We start from the raw sequence: 13,399 nt of genomic DNA, 5'->3' as shown, positions 1-13,399 counted from the left end.
GATGTATTTCCACTACGCATACTGTTAATTTTATTATGATATTCTTCGTCAATGTTCAAGTACGGTTTTATTGAGTTGGGATTGTTTTGAAATATTGACATTTTGAAATATTGAATATTTGAAATGTCAAAATCGAAATGAAACGAAATGTAGGTATCCATAGCTACATGATTGAGTGAAAACAGATGAAAATGTTGGTTTTATTGGTTGTATTCAACCAGATGACCACAAATTAATTGATTTCATTGGATTTCTAATTGAGCAAAAAATTTTCAAAGTGAATTTTTGCTAAATTAATCTTAATAAAAATTTTGGGATAAGGACAAGGGTCACACTTTTCTCATTCAAGGATTTTTCTCTTTTCTTAATAATTATTGATTACCTATATACCCACCCCACACGGTAAGGCAGGCATGTAGGTAATCAAAAGGAAAGACATCATTTAAGGTTACAAGCCTAATCTAGTCATTCTATAACTTAATTTTACAGTCATATAGGAAAAACAAAATAAAATCAAAAATACGTTTATCACTCAGTGCCAAAAGATACATAACATTATAGGGACCGTAAACGTTTAAACTTCTTAAATTTTTTGTAAGAATGTCCGACTGATGTGTGTACTTCTTACAATTAAAAAATATATGATCCAAGTCCGCCGTTTCATTGCAAATATCACAAAGATTGTTATCAGTTATTTTTATTTTGTATAAATGTGCCGGATAGCAAGCATGTCCAAATTTCATCCGAGATATGGTTGTTATGGAACTTCTCGGATAATCGTAATTTTTAAACCAGTAATTTTTTCGAATATCGGGTTCTGGCAATGTATATCTTGTGCCTTTTGTCAAAATAAAATGTTTATATTGTTTAGACCCTTTTTTATATAAATTATCCTTAGCAATATTTATTCTCTCATCTAATGTTAATAAGGGTGTAACATCTTCTCCCAACTGTATGCTTTCTTTAGCCGCTTTATCAACTTGTTCATTGAATGTGATACCTGAGTGTGCTTTCACCCACACAAAAATAAATTTTCTAGTTTTTTGCATTTGAGAGAGCAAAGATTTTATTTTGGCTATGTAAGGATGACTATATGCGGGGTTGATTTGTAAATGTGATTGTAAACTATTTAAAACCGAAAGTGAATCAGAAAAAATTATGGAGTATGAAATGTTATTTTCCATTATAAATTCTATAGCTTTCAAAATAGCAAACGCTTCTGCTGTAAAAATGCATGTTTTTCTACTCAATTTAAATCTGCGTTGTACTTGCAGTGGGATAATAAACGCCGCACCTGTGCCATAAGGATCTTTTGATGCATCTGTGTAAATAGCAGTATACATTTGATATTTGTTTGATAGCTGATTGATTATTTCATTATTGAGATATCTTAATTCAGAATATCTAGGTATAATTACCTGAATGTTCAACAATAAAACATCTAAGTTGACCTTAACTGTTGTACTATATGTTGAAACTATATTTTATAACGTTTGTGAGCTGTCACAAAAACCAAACTGTCACATTGATACATAATGTGCTGTTAGCAAACCTACTATGGCTTTGATTGAATCCTGTTTTTGCTTATTAGATCTGCCATAAATTTTAGCGAATATTCTGTAATGAACTGTCTTTGTTCTGGTGAATTCCTCCACCCTTCCAAAGATTTGTGAGCTAGGCACATTCTTGTACTCGTTCTTGTTACCGTTCTTTTTACTGTCTTTACAAGACCGTAGAAGGGTTTCGGTCCAACAAATGACATTGATGAGCCTTGTTTGGCCATTTTATCTGCTTTTTTATTGCCCTTATGACCCTCGTGTCCCGGTACCCAGGCTACCGTAACCTTGCTACGGTCTCCTAGTTTATTTAGGGCACCCACTGTAACTCTCTAAAACACAGGTTAAAAACACAGGTTAAAAACAAAGTAAATATATTTAAGATATTTATATACAGTTATAAATAAATAAAATAAAATATAATTATATCTTCTGCAAAGGAAAAATAACATTATACTTATTACTGTCATCGAAACATAATAGTAAAATTAAAACGATACAATACACAACACAATATATATAATATCAATCTCGCTACATGTAATCAATCTATCTACACATTCAGATCCGGACACATCGCATTTCAATCCAATGCGATAATATTGAACAGCGACAAACAGTCACCCGTCCATGGTTACTACCGCTCACTGCGGTAACGGTTCCGGTGGAACTCCACGTCAATACTGCGGCGCCTACCTAGGCAGAGTACCACCTCAACCCGGTGAGTCTCTGCCATTGAGCTATTCCTAATTCAATACGTTAAGAATAACTGATTTTATTATTCTCCTCCTCGTCTTAAATACGCTCTCCGTGCCACTTCTCCTTCGGTTTCGTCTAGTGGGGTATGAAGAGGGGATGCGTAGAATTTACCTCTACAGAATTGAGTATCTTAAGTCCTGTTTGTCTCTCTGTGAAGATTGCAATTAGACGGATCGATCTTTCCTGCCTTTCTATTTCTTTCACCTGGAAAATTGACGCTATTTCCGCCTGGAAAACTTTGACATCCTTCTTCTTCTTCTTAAAGTTCCATCTCCTAGCGGAGGTTGGATATCATAATGGCTATGGTCACTTTGTTGGCTGCTGCTCTGAACAGTTGTAATGAACTACAGTTAAACCATTCTCTAAGGTTCCTCAGCCAGGAGATGCGTCTTCTTCCTATGCTTTTTTTCCTTGGATTCTTCCTTGCATAATTACTCTCAGCAGCTCATATTTTTCTCCTCTGGTTATGTGACCCAAATATTCTAGTTTTCTTGTTTTTATACTGTTCATAATTTCTAACTCCTTATTTAAACGTCGTAGCACTTCAACATTGGTAATCCTTTGAACCCACTGAATTTTCAACATTCTTCTTTAACACCACATTTCGAACGCTACTATTTTTCTTATATGTTGCCTTTTCAATGTCCAAGCTTCCATTCCGTATAGTAATATAGAAAATATGTAGCATCTTAGAGCCCTCAATCTGAGAGGCAACTGAAGGTCTTTGTTTGTAAGCGGTGTCTTCATTTTTATAAATGCTTGCCTTGCAGTTTCAATTCGGACTTTAATTTCTTTGCTTTGGTCATTTTTGTCATCAACCCAGGTTCCCAGATATTTGTATGTCTTTACTTTTTCTATTTGGGTTTGCTCTAGTATTAACCTTTCATTTCCATGTTGTGTTTTTGAGACAATCATAAATTTAGTTTTTTTCTTGTTTATTTTGAGTCCATATCGAATGCAATAATCGTTAATTCTATTTAACAATTCTTGTAGCGACTCAAGGGTGTCTGCCATTATAACGGTGTCATCAGCGAATCTTATGTTATTTACTGTTCTTCCGTTTATAGAGGCTTAGACATCCTTAGATAGGCTTAACGGGAAATATATCCCTTGATTTGCCCCTACTATGCCGGCTTCCACATTCCACACCTTCCGATGTTTTTGAGCCATCAGTATACCAGATAGCAGCAGCTTGTATGGGTACACCTTCCTTCCAGTCTTCCTTGCCTGGTATATTAGTTTTGAACTTTTTGTCAAAGCTATATCTCGTAGCTGTTGTATCGATAGGCTGCCCCATCACAATATCTGCTTCGATTAGCTTTCTATTGTCAGCACCATGCACTTGACAAATTATGTAGCTGACTATGTATTAATCTGTACCTACATCACTTATCTGGCTCCGCTCTGTAGTGGTTTTTGATTAGTTTGTACAATAGTACCTACTATCATCCCAAGCGTGTTGAGCACATTCTGCCAATGGTACATAATCGGTCCTCTTCAACCTTTAGGTGTCGAAGGAAGTTTTGGTGAGGAATAGGCAGCTACTATTCTTATTTCATATTTTTTTGTTTTGACACTTATACCATCCATCCATCCAATGGCACTACAGCCCAAATCGAGCCTTGGCCTCCTTCAACAAGCTTCTCCAATCATTTCGATTTACCGCTGTTCTTTTCCATGAACGCGTTCCCAAGAAGTTCCTGGCATCCTCATCGACTTCGTCTTCCCATCTCTTTTTAGGTCTTCTAACAGGTCTTTTTCCCTGCATTCTTGCATTTAGCAATTTTCTGGGGATTCTATTCTCATGCATGCGGACCACGTGCCCTGCCCACCGTTGACACTTATACCAGCTGCCTGAATGGCTTTAGTCTCCATACTTTATTTTTCGAAGCGAATTAATTATTTTTTAGTACATATGACTGCTGCTCCTCCAACTAGCTGGTCTCTAGGGTGAAGAGCTTGATAAATTTTTGATATCCACTTATTTGTCTCTAATATTAAACGTATATTAATTTTTTTGGTTGTCTAAGGTAAATAGTATCTTCTGCTGATGTTGCAAGGGCCATTTGCGTTACATTGTAATATTCTTCAGGCAATTTATCTTTTATTAGTTTCCATGCTATTTAGTCTTTCTATGATTTTTTTATTGAAATCCTGTCTTTGTTGAAGATGGTAATATTATTCCAATGAATAAACACCAAATTAAGTCTTTAAACTTTAATAAATTAAGCTATACAACATCATGCATTATCTATATTGCTAATTTTTCACAACATTGACTACACTATTGATAATATTTTAATTAAAATATAAAATATTTACACAAATTCTTTGGTGACATTTACATTTATATTACATAAAATATAAAAATATAAAATATAACAACGACTTCATAATTATCTAGAATTAGTTTCTAATGATAAAATTGCATCCTAATGGTAAATATATAGGGTGGCACAATACGAGTTTAGTCTCCTAAGTGTATTATGTACGTGAAGATAATAAAAGGTGTAAATTTTACCTTAGAAATATGTATTGATGCTGAATACACAGAGTACCTAGATGTAAAAACTTCAAAAAGAGGCTTTTTAATGGAGAAAAATATGTCAAAGTACGTATGTGTAATACAGATATCTGTATGCCCTTCAAAACCTTATAAAATTAAAATTGTTCACAAGACATACAAAAATTCAACTACATAAAACAATCATACGATCCGTAGTGATGTATGGCAGCGAAACGTGGACGATAACAAAGGCAAACGAAGGGAGACTACGTGTTTAGGAAAGAAAAATCCTAAGGAAAATCTTTGTGCCTGTGCTTGATAAAGCAGCAGGACAAAATAGGATAAGAACTAATAAAGAGCTGGAAGAACTATACCGAGACGCCAACATAATCTTCTTCTTTTGGTGCCTATTCGTTTCGAATATTGGCGATCATTCTGGCTATAACTATTTTATTAACTGATGCTTTAAATAGACTAGTTGTTGTTGGGAGAGCCGTTTCCTACATATGCCAACAAAATAAAAGAAATAAACCCAAGTAGCACCGAACGGGTCTTTTAAATATGCTTTAAAACTGTAGAATAAAACTAAAATTAAAACCATTTGGTTTTTAAGTAAACCTTAAGGTTGCAATAAAACCGCTTTCAGCATAAAAGGCCCACTCTGAAAGAGGTCAATAAAACCACAAATAAAAACCTTCTTAAAACTTTGTTTTCTTAAGCAACTGGTTTAGAAGCTGCTGTAAAGGTGCTTTTAAAACCATATTAAAAGACACTTTAAGTGCAGGCCGTTTGATAACAAACTTAAAAAGGGTTTTTAAATGGAGACTTTTAAAGACAATTTACCATATTAAATGATTCTTTAAACCCATATACTCCATATAGGCCAACAAATTTTTACATGTGTTATGATATTTAGATACGTATTTGTAACCATAAAATAATAAAAAGTACTTGGTTATTTCGGACTCTCAAGGTAGAAAAACACTTGCGCGCCCAACTTTATTGATAATGTTAACAAAAATAGGTCTAAATAAGTCACGCGCCCCAACATTTTTAACTTTTGGCGATTAAAAAATAAAAATAATACAAAAATTAAATCCGAAAAATATTAATTTGAAAGAAAAATAATTTTACTCACAATCGGTTAGTAATTTATGGATTTCTAACCTTTGAAGTAATCAGGAAGCGACTTATTACTTACTTTACTTTCCCAGCTAGCCGGGAAAGTACTTTCCCGGCTAGCATCTGTCACCTTTAGCCACGCACCATTTACTGTATAGTGCATAGGTGTTTTCATACCTCTCCCTGCTTTTTTCAGGAATTATTCCTTCAGTAGCTCTCTCTGCAGCTACCCGCAGTTCTGGTGGCGTACATTCAAATTCACTATCAGACATTTTTGTAAAATAAACACAATTTGATTATATGTACAATGTATGGCGTCGTGTGTCGCCTAAGTGTCAGATTCAAAAAACTTGTTTTGTTACCTAGCAACGATCTCACAGGTTACTTAAAATAATTCATCTTATCACATAATGAAAATGGATACAGATATTTGAAACGAAATTATCATTGGTAGATTGTGTGTATTAGAAATCCATAAAATACTAACCGATTGTGAGTAAAATACTATACAAACCTCGCGGGAACTCATTCTAGCCTCGTGTCTGTAGTTTACCTTGGTGCTTCGCACCTCGGTAAACTACCTTGCCGCTCGGCTGAAATAGAGTACTTTCCCGCTAGGTATGTAATATACTATTATCTACAATTTTAATCTTTTAGTGTTAAAATAAATCGAATTTATGTCCCTTTAACTCGCTTATTTATAATTTTTATGTAAGCCTTATATTGCAACCTATCATGGCTTTCAGCATCTCCAGAAAGCAATATGGCCGAATTCCAAATAAAACTATTTGGTCTATCGACAGAGAATTGTTAAGATCAAATGGTTTTATTTTATACCGTTGCAGGAGCATATATCCTACATAAAAGAAAGGTTGCCTTGGAATTAAAACCGTTTAGTTTTAATGCTGCTGTCAATAAATGCCACTTGGTTTTAATGTGAATCTAACCTAAAATCAAGGCGTCGCGTCGTAGTGCTGTGTGTGTTATATTTTTCTTTTAAAATGACCAGTTTGTTTATATTTTAAGTACTTGCGACTTATTTCTTTCATACTAAATGTACTTCCACTTTTGACAACACACTACACCACTGTTTTCTCTGAAACAAATATTCGACCATTTTGGTCATGAAATAAGAGGGGATGAGTTTAGTTTTATTGTTTCTAACAAGAAGCATAGTTTAGTCTTTACGATAACCACATTGATTCTGTTAAGAGCGTTTGGTTTTAATATAGCCTACTAATTGCTTTTAAGAAAACTAATTTAAAGAAAAATAAAAAAATAGTTTTAAGGCATATGCTTTACCGACATAATAGTCTTGAGGTGAAGTAGTTTTAATAATAGGTTTTATTAGTCATATCAGGAGAATCTTTAAAACTGCAATAAAATTAAAAGGTAACAAACAAGAATCTAATAAAACCAAACAGTCCGGAAGTTCTTCATGAAACTGATTAGTTTTAAAGTGAAATGAGAATAAACCATTTCAAAACTACAATAAGACAAATTACCTATAAAGGTTAATTAGTCTTATTTGATACTCTTATTAGATACTTTCTAGTGACAAATGCTTAACAGTTTTAAAGTTCTGGCAGAATAATTACAAGGTAACTTTAAAACCATTATCTTATTAGTTACCACAATAAAACCTTTATAAACCTTAAATAATACTAAAATGTTTTTTTGTGCTACTTGGGAAGTCTTGAAGACTCCGATGGGCAGGACACCTCAGAAAACATTCCAACCAAAGAACCATAAGGCTGGTGTGGGAGGAAGTCCCAACTGAAAGAAGATCACGTGGACACACTCGACTCCGGTGGCGAGATAATAAAACAGAGGACCTGAAAGCTTTGAGTGTGGAGAACTGGATGGAGATTGCTCAAGACAGAGAAGAGTGGAGGCATGTTGTTGAGTCAGCTAAAACCCACTAAGGTTTGCAACGCCACGAATTAAGTAAGCAAGGATGTTTAGTACAATCTTTCGATTAAAAGTATTGTATCCAAGTTGACCACGATCTAAGAACTCAAGAAAAAAGAAAAGATGTAGAACTGGGAAACAAGTTTACGAAATATCTTCAAAAATATCGGTAGAAGAAGACTAAAGATAACGAAAACACCAATAATTATTGGAAACACAAATTAACAGAAAGTTAGGGCGTAGAGGGGGGGGGGGGGTATCTGTTACCTATATAAAAGAAAAGAAATACCCAGAGAGGGAGAGAGTGAGAGAGAGTGAGAGAGAAAAGAGGAGCTAAGATATGGAACTGTTGGGAACGCAAGCTGATGTTAAGCTCATCCCCACAAAATAATACCCTACCGTGAAGAGGCATATGGCCTAAGAGAGGATTCATAATGTTCAGAATTCGATTCCAGATAATATTGTAAGTATGAAAGACAATGGGATGACCAATGAAGTGATGGGTGCATTCAGTACAAAGGAACATAAAAAATGGGATAAGCTGATTTAATAGAATAAGTGAAGATCCACAAAAAGTGAAAAAATTTTTAAGAACCTTAGAAATAGCTTATAGCACTGTATATGAGTATAGCTGATATACAGCCTCATAAATATTACTTAGCAATGGCACAAGAAAAGTATTAAGCCATACACACATATAGCACAAACTTGAAATAACAACTTACTGAATGATATATTGCTAGACGTACATACAGTTAAATACCTATATTATTTTATTTAACGTTTATTGTCCGTTCTACAATTTGTTTTGGTCCGAATTTACATTATTTTCTACCATAAACAACTCTTCATAGTCCGCAAGGGAGACCTCTCTTCTGAATATTTTCCTAAAAGCAGTTTTAAACTGTTTTTGGCCCTTCCACAATTTCCAACAAACAACTACTGAACAAGAATACGCTAAGTATTCCGGTAAAAATGCTAGATACCACAACACTATTTCTACGTTTCTCTTTCTTAGTATATTTATTAAATTGTAAACGACGAATAATGGCAACCATAGGAGTAATATAACTATAGATATGTTTAGAGCGTATGACTTTGTTTTAACCAGTTTGCCATCTTTGTTACTAATGCCAAGATACAGTAGAAAAATTACAGTAACGAGATAGTAGATGGTTAAAAAGTAAAAATTGAAGTTGTTTCGAAGGCCGCTTTTGAAACAAATGCTGGCGGAAATGGCGAAAATCATCACATGGAAAAAGTAAAAAAAGGAAAACAGATAAAAATATCTCCTTTCGTATTTTGGAAACCAGTTGGCTTGTTGGCTTTCAACCACCACATCGACACCATATCCAGCAATAAAAGTCAAGACTAAAGCCATTCCAAAGTTTTCTATCCTCGACCAAGTACAGTACCAACGTATTTCTAGACCTGATGGGTAAAATAGATCTATTATACAATAGAAGATAGGTGTGGACAATATGTAAACAATGTGGAAAATTGCAAAGTTTAATAGGTAGAAGTTGGTTCTGTTTTTAAGTCTTCTGTACTTCAATATTACGGCTATGAGGAGGATGTCACATAAGACGGAGATGAAACATAGGGGGATGCTGAAGTAGTCTGTTGCTAGGGCTAGGTATTCCAGCCAGTCCCTACCAGGTTTCTCTAGATGTGGGTCGTCGTCCCAAGACGATGAGTTATCAGCCATGTTTTGGTTTCTGGAAGAAATAATAATTTATAGTTAAAAAATTCATACTTTTTGGAAAGAATATCAACAGTTGTAAAATAAAATTTCAACAGTAACAAGTCAGTAAATGTTACTTTATCAAAATAACCAAAAATGAAATCGGGTGATACAATGGCAGAACTACACTCCTGGACAAAAAAATCGGGACACCTTAAAAATGGGTCATTTTTGATGTCTCGAATCTCCTAAATCTGTTGTCCGATTGTATTGATTTTTTTAATATGTTATAGCCTTATTCTCTAAGAATATGGATGCAGTAATAGTGTTGCTGAACAGGTAAATGTCATTGTACACCGGGTGTAACAATAATACTGTGTTTTTTCCTGAAAGTTCGTAACACCCTGTGGAATATTCTAGCATTTAAAAAAAATTTAAATTAAAACTCAATTGTAGCCTTACCCTTTCTTAACATTCCGCTTTTTGATTCATTCACTTACGTTGGATAATGAAAAAGTTAGGTACTTTGACAACTAGCCATGTTCTTCATCAATATAGGGTGTTTCTAAATAAATGCGACAAACTTTAAGGGTTAATTCTGCATGAAAAAATGATGACAGTTTGGTTTATAAACATGTGTCCGCACATGCTTCGTTTCTGAGATACGGGATGTTGAAGTTTTTCTTACATACTGACGATTTATTTATTGCTCTAAAACTGGTTGAGATATGCAAATCAAATATGGTAGGTTTTAAGAGGTAGTTATTTCACATTTTTTGGCATACAACTAAAAATTTTATATTCGCCATTGGCGTGCATACAGGTAATATGACCGGGTACTGTGACCCGTATGCACGCCAATGGTGAATATAAAATACATAATTGTATGTCAAAAATGCGCAATAACTGCCTCTTAAAACCCACCAAATTTCATTTGCATACCTCAACCAGTTTTAGAGCAATAAATAAATCGTCAGTTTGTAAGAAAAACTTCAACATCCCGTATCTCAGAAACGAAGCATGTGCGGACACATGTTTATAAAGCAAACTGTCATCATTTTTTCATGCAGAATTAACCCTTAAAGTTTGGCGCACTTATTTAGAAACACCCTGTATTAATGAAGAACATGGCTAGTTGTCAAAGTACCTAACTTTTTCATTATTCAACATAAGTGAATGAGTCAAACAGCAGAATGTTAAGAAAGGGTAAGGCTACTATTGAGTTTTAATTTCAAAATTTTTGAAATGCTAGAATATTCCACAGGGTGTTACGAACTTTTAGGAAAAAACACGATATTATTACTACACTCGGTATACAATGACATTTACCTGTTCAGCAACAGTATTACTACATACATATGCTTAGAGAATAAAGCTATAACATACTAAAAGGATCACTAAAATCGGACAACAGGTTTAGGAGATTCGAGACATCAAAAATGACCCATTTTTAAGGTGCCCCGATTTTTTTGGCCAGGAGTGTATATAGAAATCTTACCTGGCACCTGACGATGAACAACGAAGTTTAGTGTTCGAAATCGGTCGTTCAAGGTATAATAAATTGATTCTGTTTACGCCTTTTATTTATTTCTTTAACCTTGTTGAAATGGACTCACATGAGCAACTGATTCATCGTTTAAAAATAATAAAATAATTAATTTCGCAGAAAATTATTAAATAATAGATTTCATTGCAAAAGTATTAGGAGCTATTTTTTTCTCAGACACAAAAATTGAAGAGAAGAAACAACAAAACACCAAAAGTACCCCAGAGACACAAGATGACAACAATACCATGTAAAGAGCTTACCAGAAAAATTTAAAATAGTAGGAAACAAGTCATCAAAACAATTAGTAAACATCAAAATAACCAACACTTTAAGATCTCTCCTGTTGAAAACACAACCCAACAACACATAAGAAAGATGTACAAACTGCATATATAAAATACCCTGTGAATACAACAATTTTTACATGAGAGAAATAATTGCAAGATAACTAAAAGTCAGATTAAACGAGCATGAGACATACATCAAGAACAGAGACTTAGAGAAATCCCAGATATGCAAACATGTCTAAGACAACGAGTACAGAGTACAAGTATTGAAAGATACATCAATATTAATGAAAGAAACAGACATGAAGAAAAAAAAAGTCAAAGAACCAGCCCTCATCCTACTTAACAAAAAAATAATGTATAGCATTTAGCAGAATGCAGCAGGATTTGGTTACCAGTAGTAAAATAAGACGTCAACAACAGGAATATACCAACAATAGCGGAGTAAAGGGCGTTGAAGGACAAATAATCGAAAATATCATAGAATCACATAATACACCAATACACAACCATGTAAAAAAATAAAAAAAAATCAATCTACACAATCGCATACGATACAGATTACGTGAACAAATTAACACACAAAATCAGTCGGAATTTGATATCCCTAAGGGTAATAATATCACTTTCAAACAATTTTTTAAAAAAACACACGTGTCACTTTTTGAAAACGACATACATACCTAATAGTCCAGGGCGGATCTGTTCTGAGATGGACGTTGAGAGGTGACTCAAATTTTTTTGCAGAAATTGCTTGAAAATAAATCAAATAATAATATTTGAGTTATCCTCCCTCTCAAAAAGGTCCGGAACATTGTTTAAATAATCAAAATGTCAAGAATTGAAGGAAAAATTCGATTTTTTTTTCGTTTTTTGATTATAACTTTAAAAGTATTCATTTCCTAGAAAAGTTGTACTGACATGAAAGTTGCGTAATTCAATTTACTACAATATAGAATTGGTTAAAAATTTAAAAAATAGTTACCCTAGATGCAAAATAGCAATAATTGCGAAAAAAACATACAAAAACAAGTATTCGCATTTTACGTTTTTCAACCATTTATGCTACACTTAGGACCTTCATATTTTACCCAGAAAAACTTCATGATACAGTAAAACAATACTGTAAATTTCATTAAGATCGGTTCAATAGATTTTGCAAAATAAATTTTGCAACAAAGCTTTCGCAAAAAAAATTCATTTTTTCAAAATGTTACAGGACTGAAAATAAAGCATATAGCAAGTTGAATTTTTTTTTGCTTATAGAAGTGTACTGTACCTTTCATTTGCAATTTTCAAAATTAAAATCGATTAATTACCACGGCGTCAGAAAATTTTTGAAATAAACAATAATTTTTGGTGCTACGCGCAGGACAGCGGTGTTCGATTCACACAGGTTGATTTCCACCAAAATTTCTTCCAATCTTTATCTAATATATTATTTTCTTACTCTATATTTTGTTGTATTTTAATTTTTTAATTCCACAAAAATCAAACTAATTTTATTATTGTTTGTGAAATATTGTTTAAACAATTGGATATGTTTAAAAATAATAAACTTTTATTATTTAAGTTAAAATATATGAACAAAGAAAGTTTTTGCTAATAAAAGTGTTATTTCAAAGGATAGAGTATGTGTTTTTATTTTGCAATAAACAAGTTTATTTATTTATATCGAAATGTCATAAAAATTAAAATGGATCAATTATTATCAAAGGTCATTGGAATGCCCAATCAGAGCAACCTATCCGCTGTCCTGCGCGTAGCACCAATAATTAATGTTTATTTAAAAAAATTCCTGAGGCCGTGGTGTTAAACGATTTTAATTTTACAAAATTGCAAATGAAAGGTACAGTAACTTCTATATGTAAAAATTTTTTCAACTTGCTATCTGCTTTATTTTCAGTCCTGTAACATTTTGAAAAAATGAATTTTTTTTTACGAAAGCTGGATTGCAAAATTTATTTTGCAAAATCTATTGAACCGATCTTAATAAAATTTACAGTATTGTTTTACTGTATCATA

At 33.2% G+C, this 13,399-nt stretch overlaps 1 protein-coding gene across 2 annotated transcripts in view; it reads right to left on the bottom strand.

The window, feature by feature from the left end:
- The window catches only part of LOC126892035 (uncharacterized), a 573,784-nt gene that overhangs the window by 545,142 nt on the left and 15,243 nt on the right, over nt 1–13,399 (bottom strand). Inside the window, exon 3 of one of the 2 annotated variants that reach the window (XR_007700658.1) lies at nt 7,503–9,572. Coding sequence is in view for 1 of the 2 variants with exons in the window: in XM_050661457.1 (XP_050517414.1) it covers nt 8,651–9,562 (912 nt within the window). In the remaining variant the exon portion in view is untranslated. Of the gene's footprint in view, nt 1–4,517; nt 9,573–13,399 lie in introns of those variants that run through there. The other variant, XM_050661457.1, reaches the window with a different exon arrangement.

Source organism: Diabrotica virgifera, chromosome 9 (genome assembly GCF_917563875.1).
Source record: "Diabrotica virgifera virgifera chromosome 9, PGI_DIABVI_V3a".
Taxonomy (NCBI): domain Eukaryota; kingdom Metazoa; phylum Arthropoda; class Insecta; order Coleoptera; family Chrysomelidae; genus Diabrotica; species Diabrotica virgifera.
Note: the sequence above shows the minus strand (reverse complement) of the source record. Positions and strands in the feature narration are given on the sequence as shown.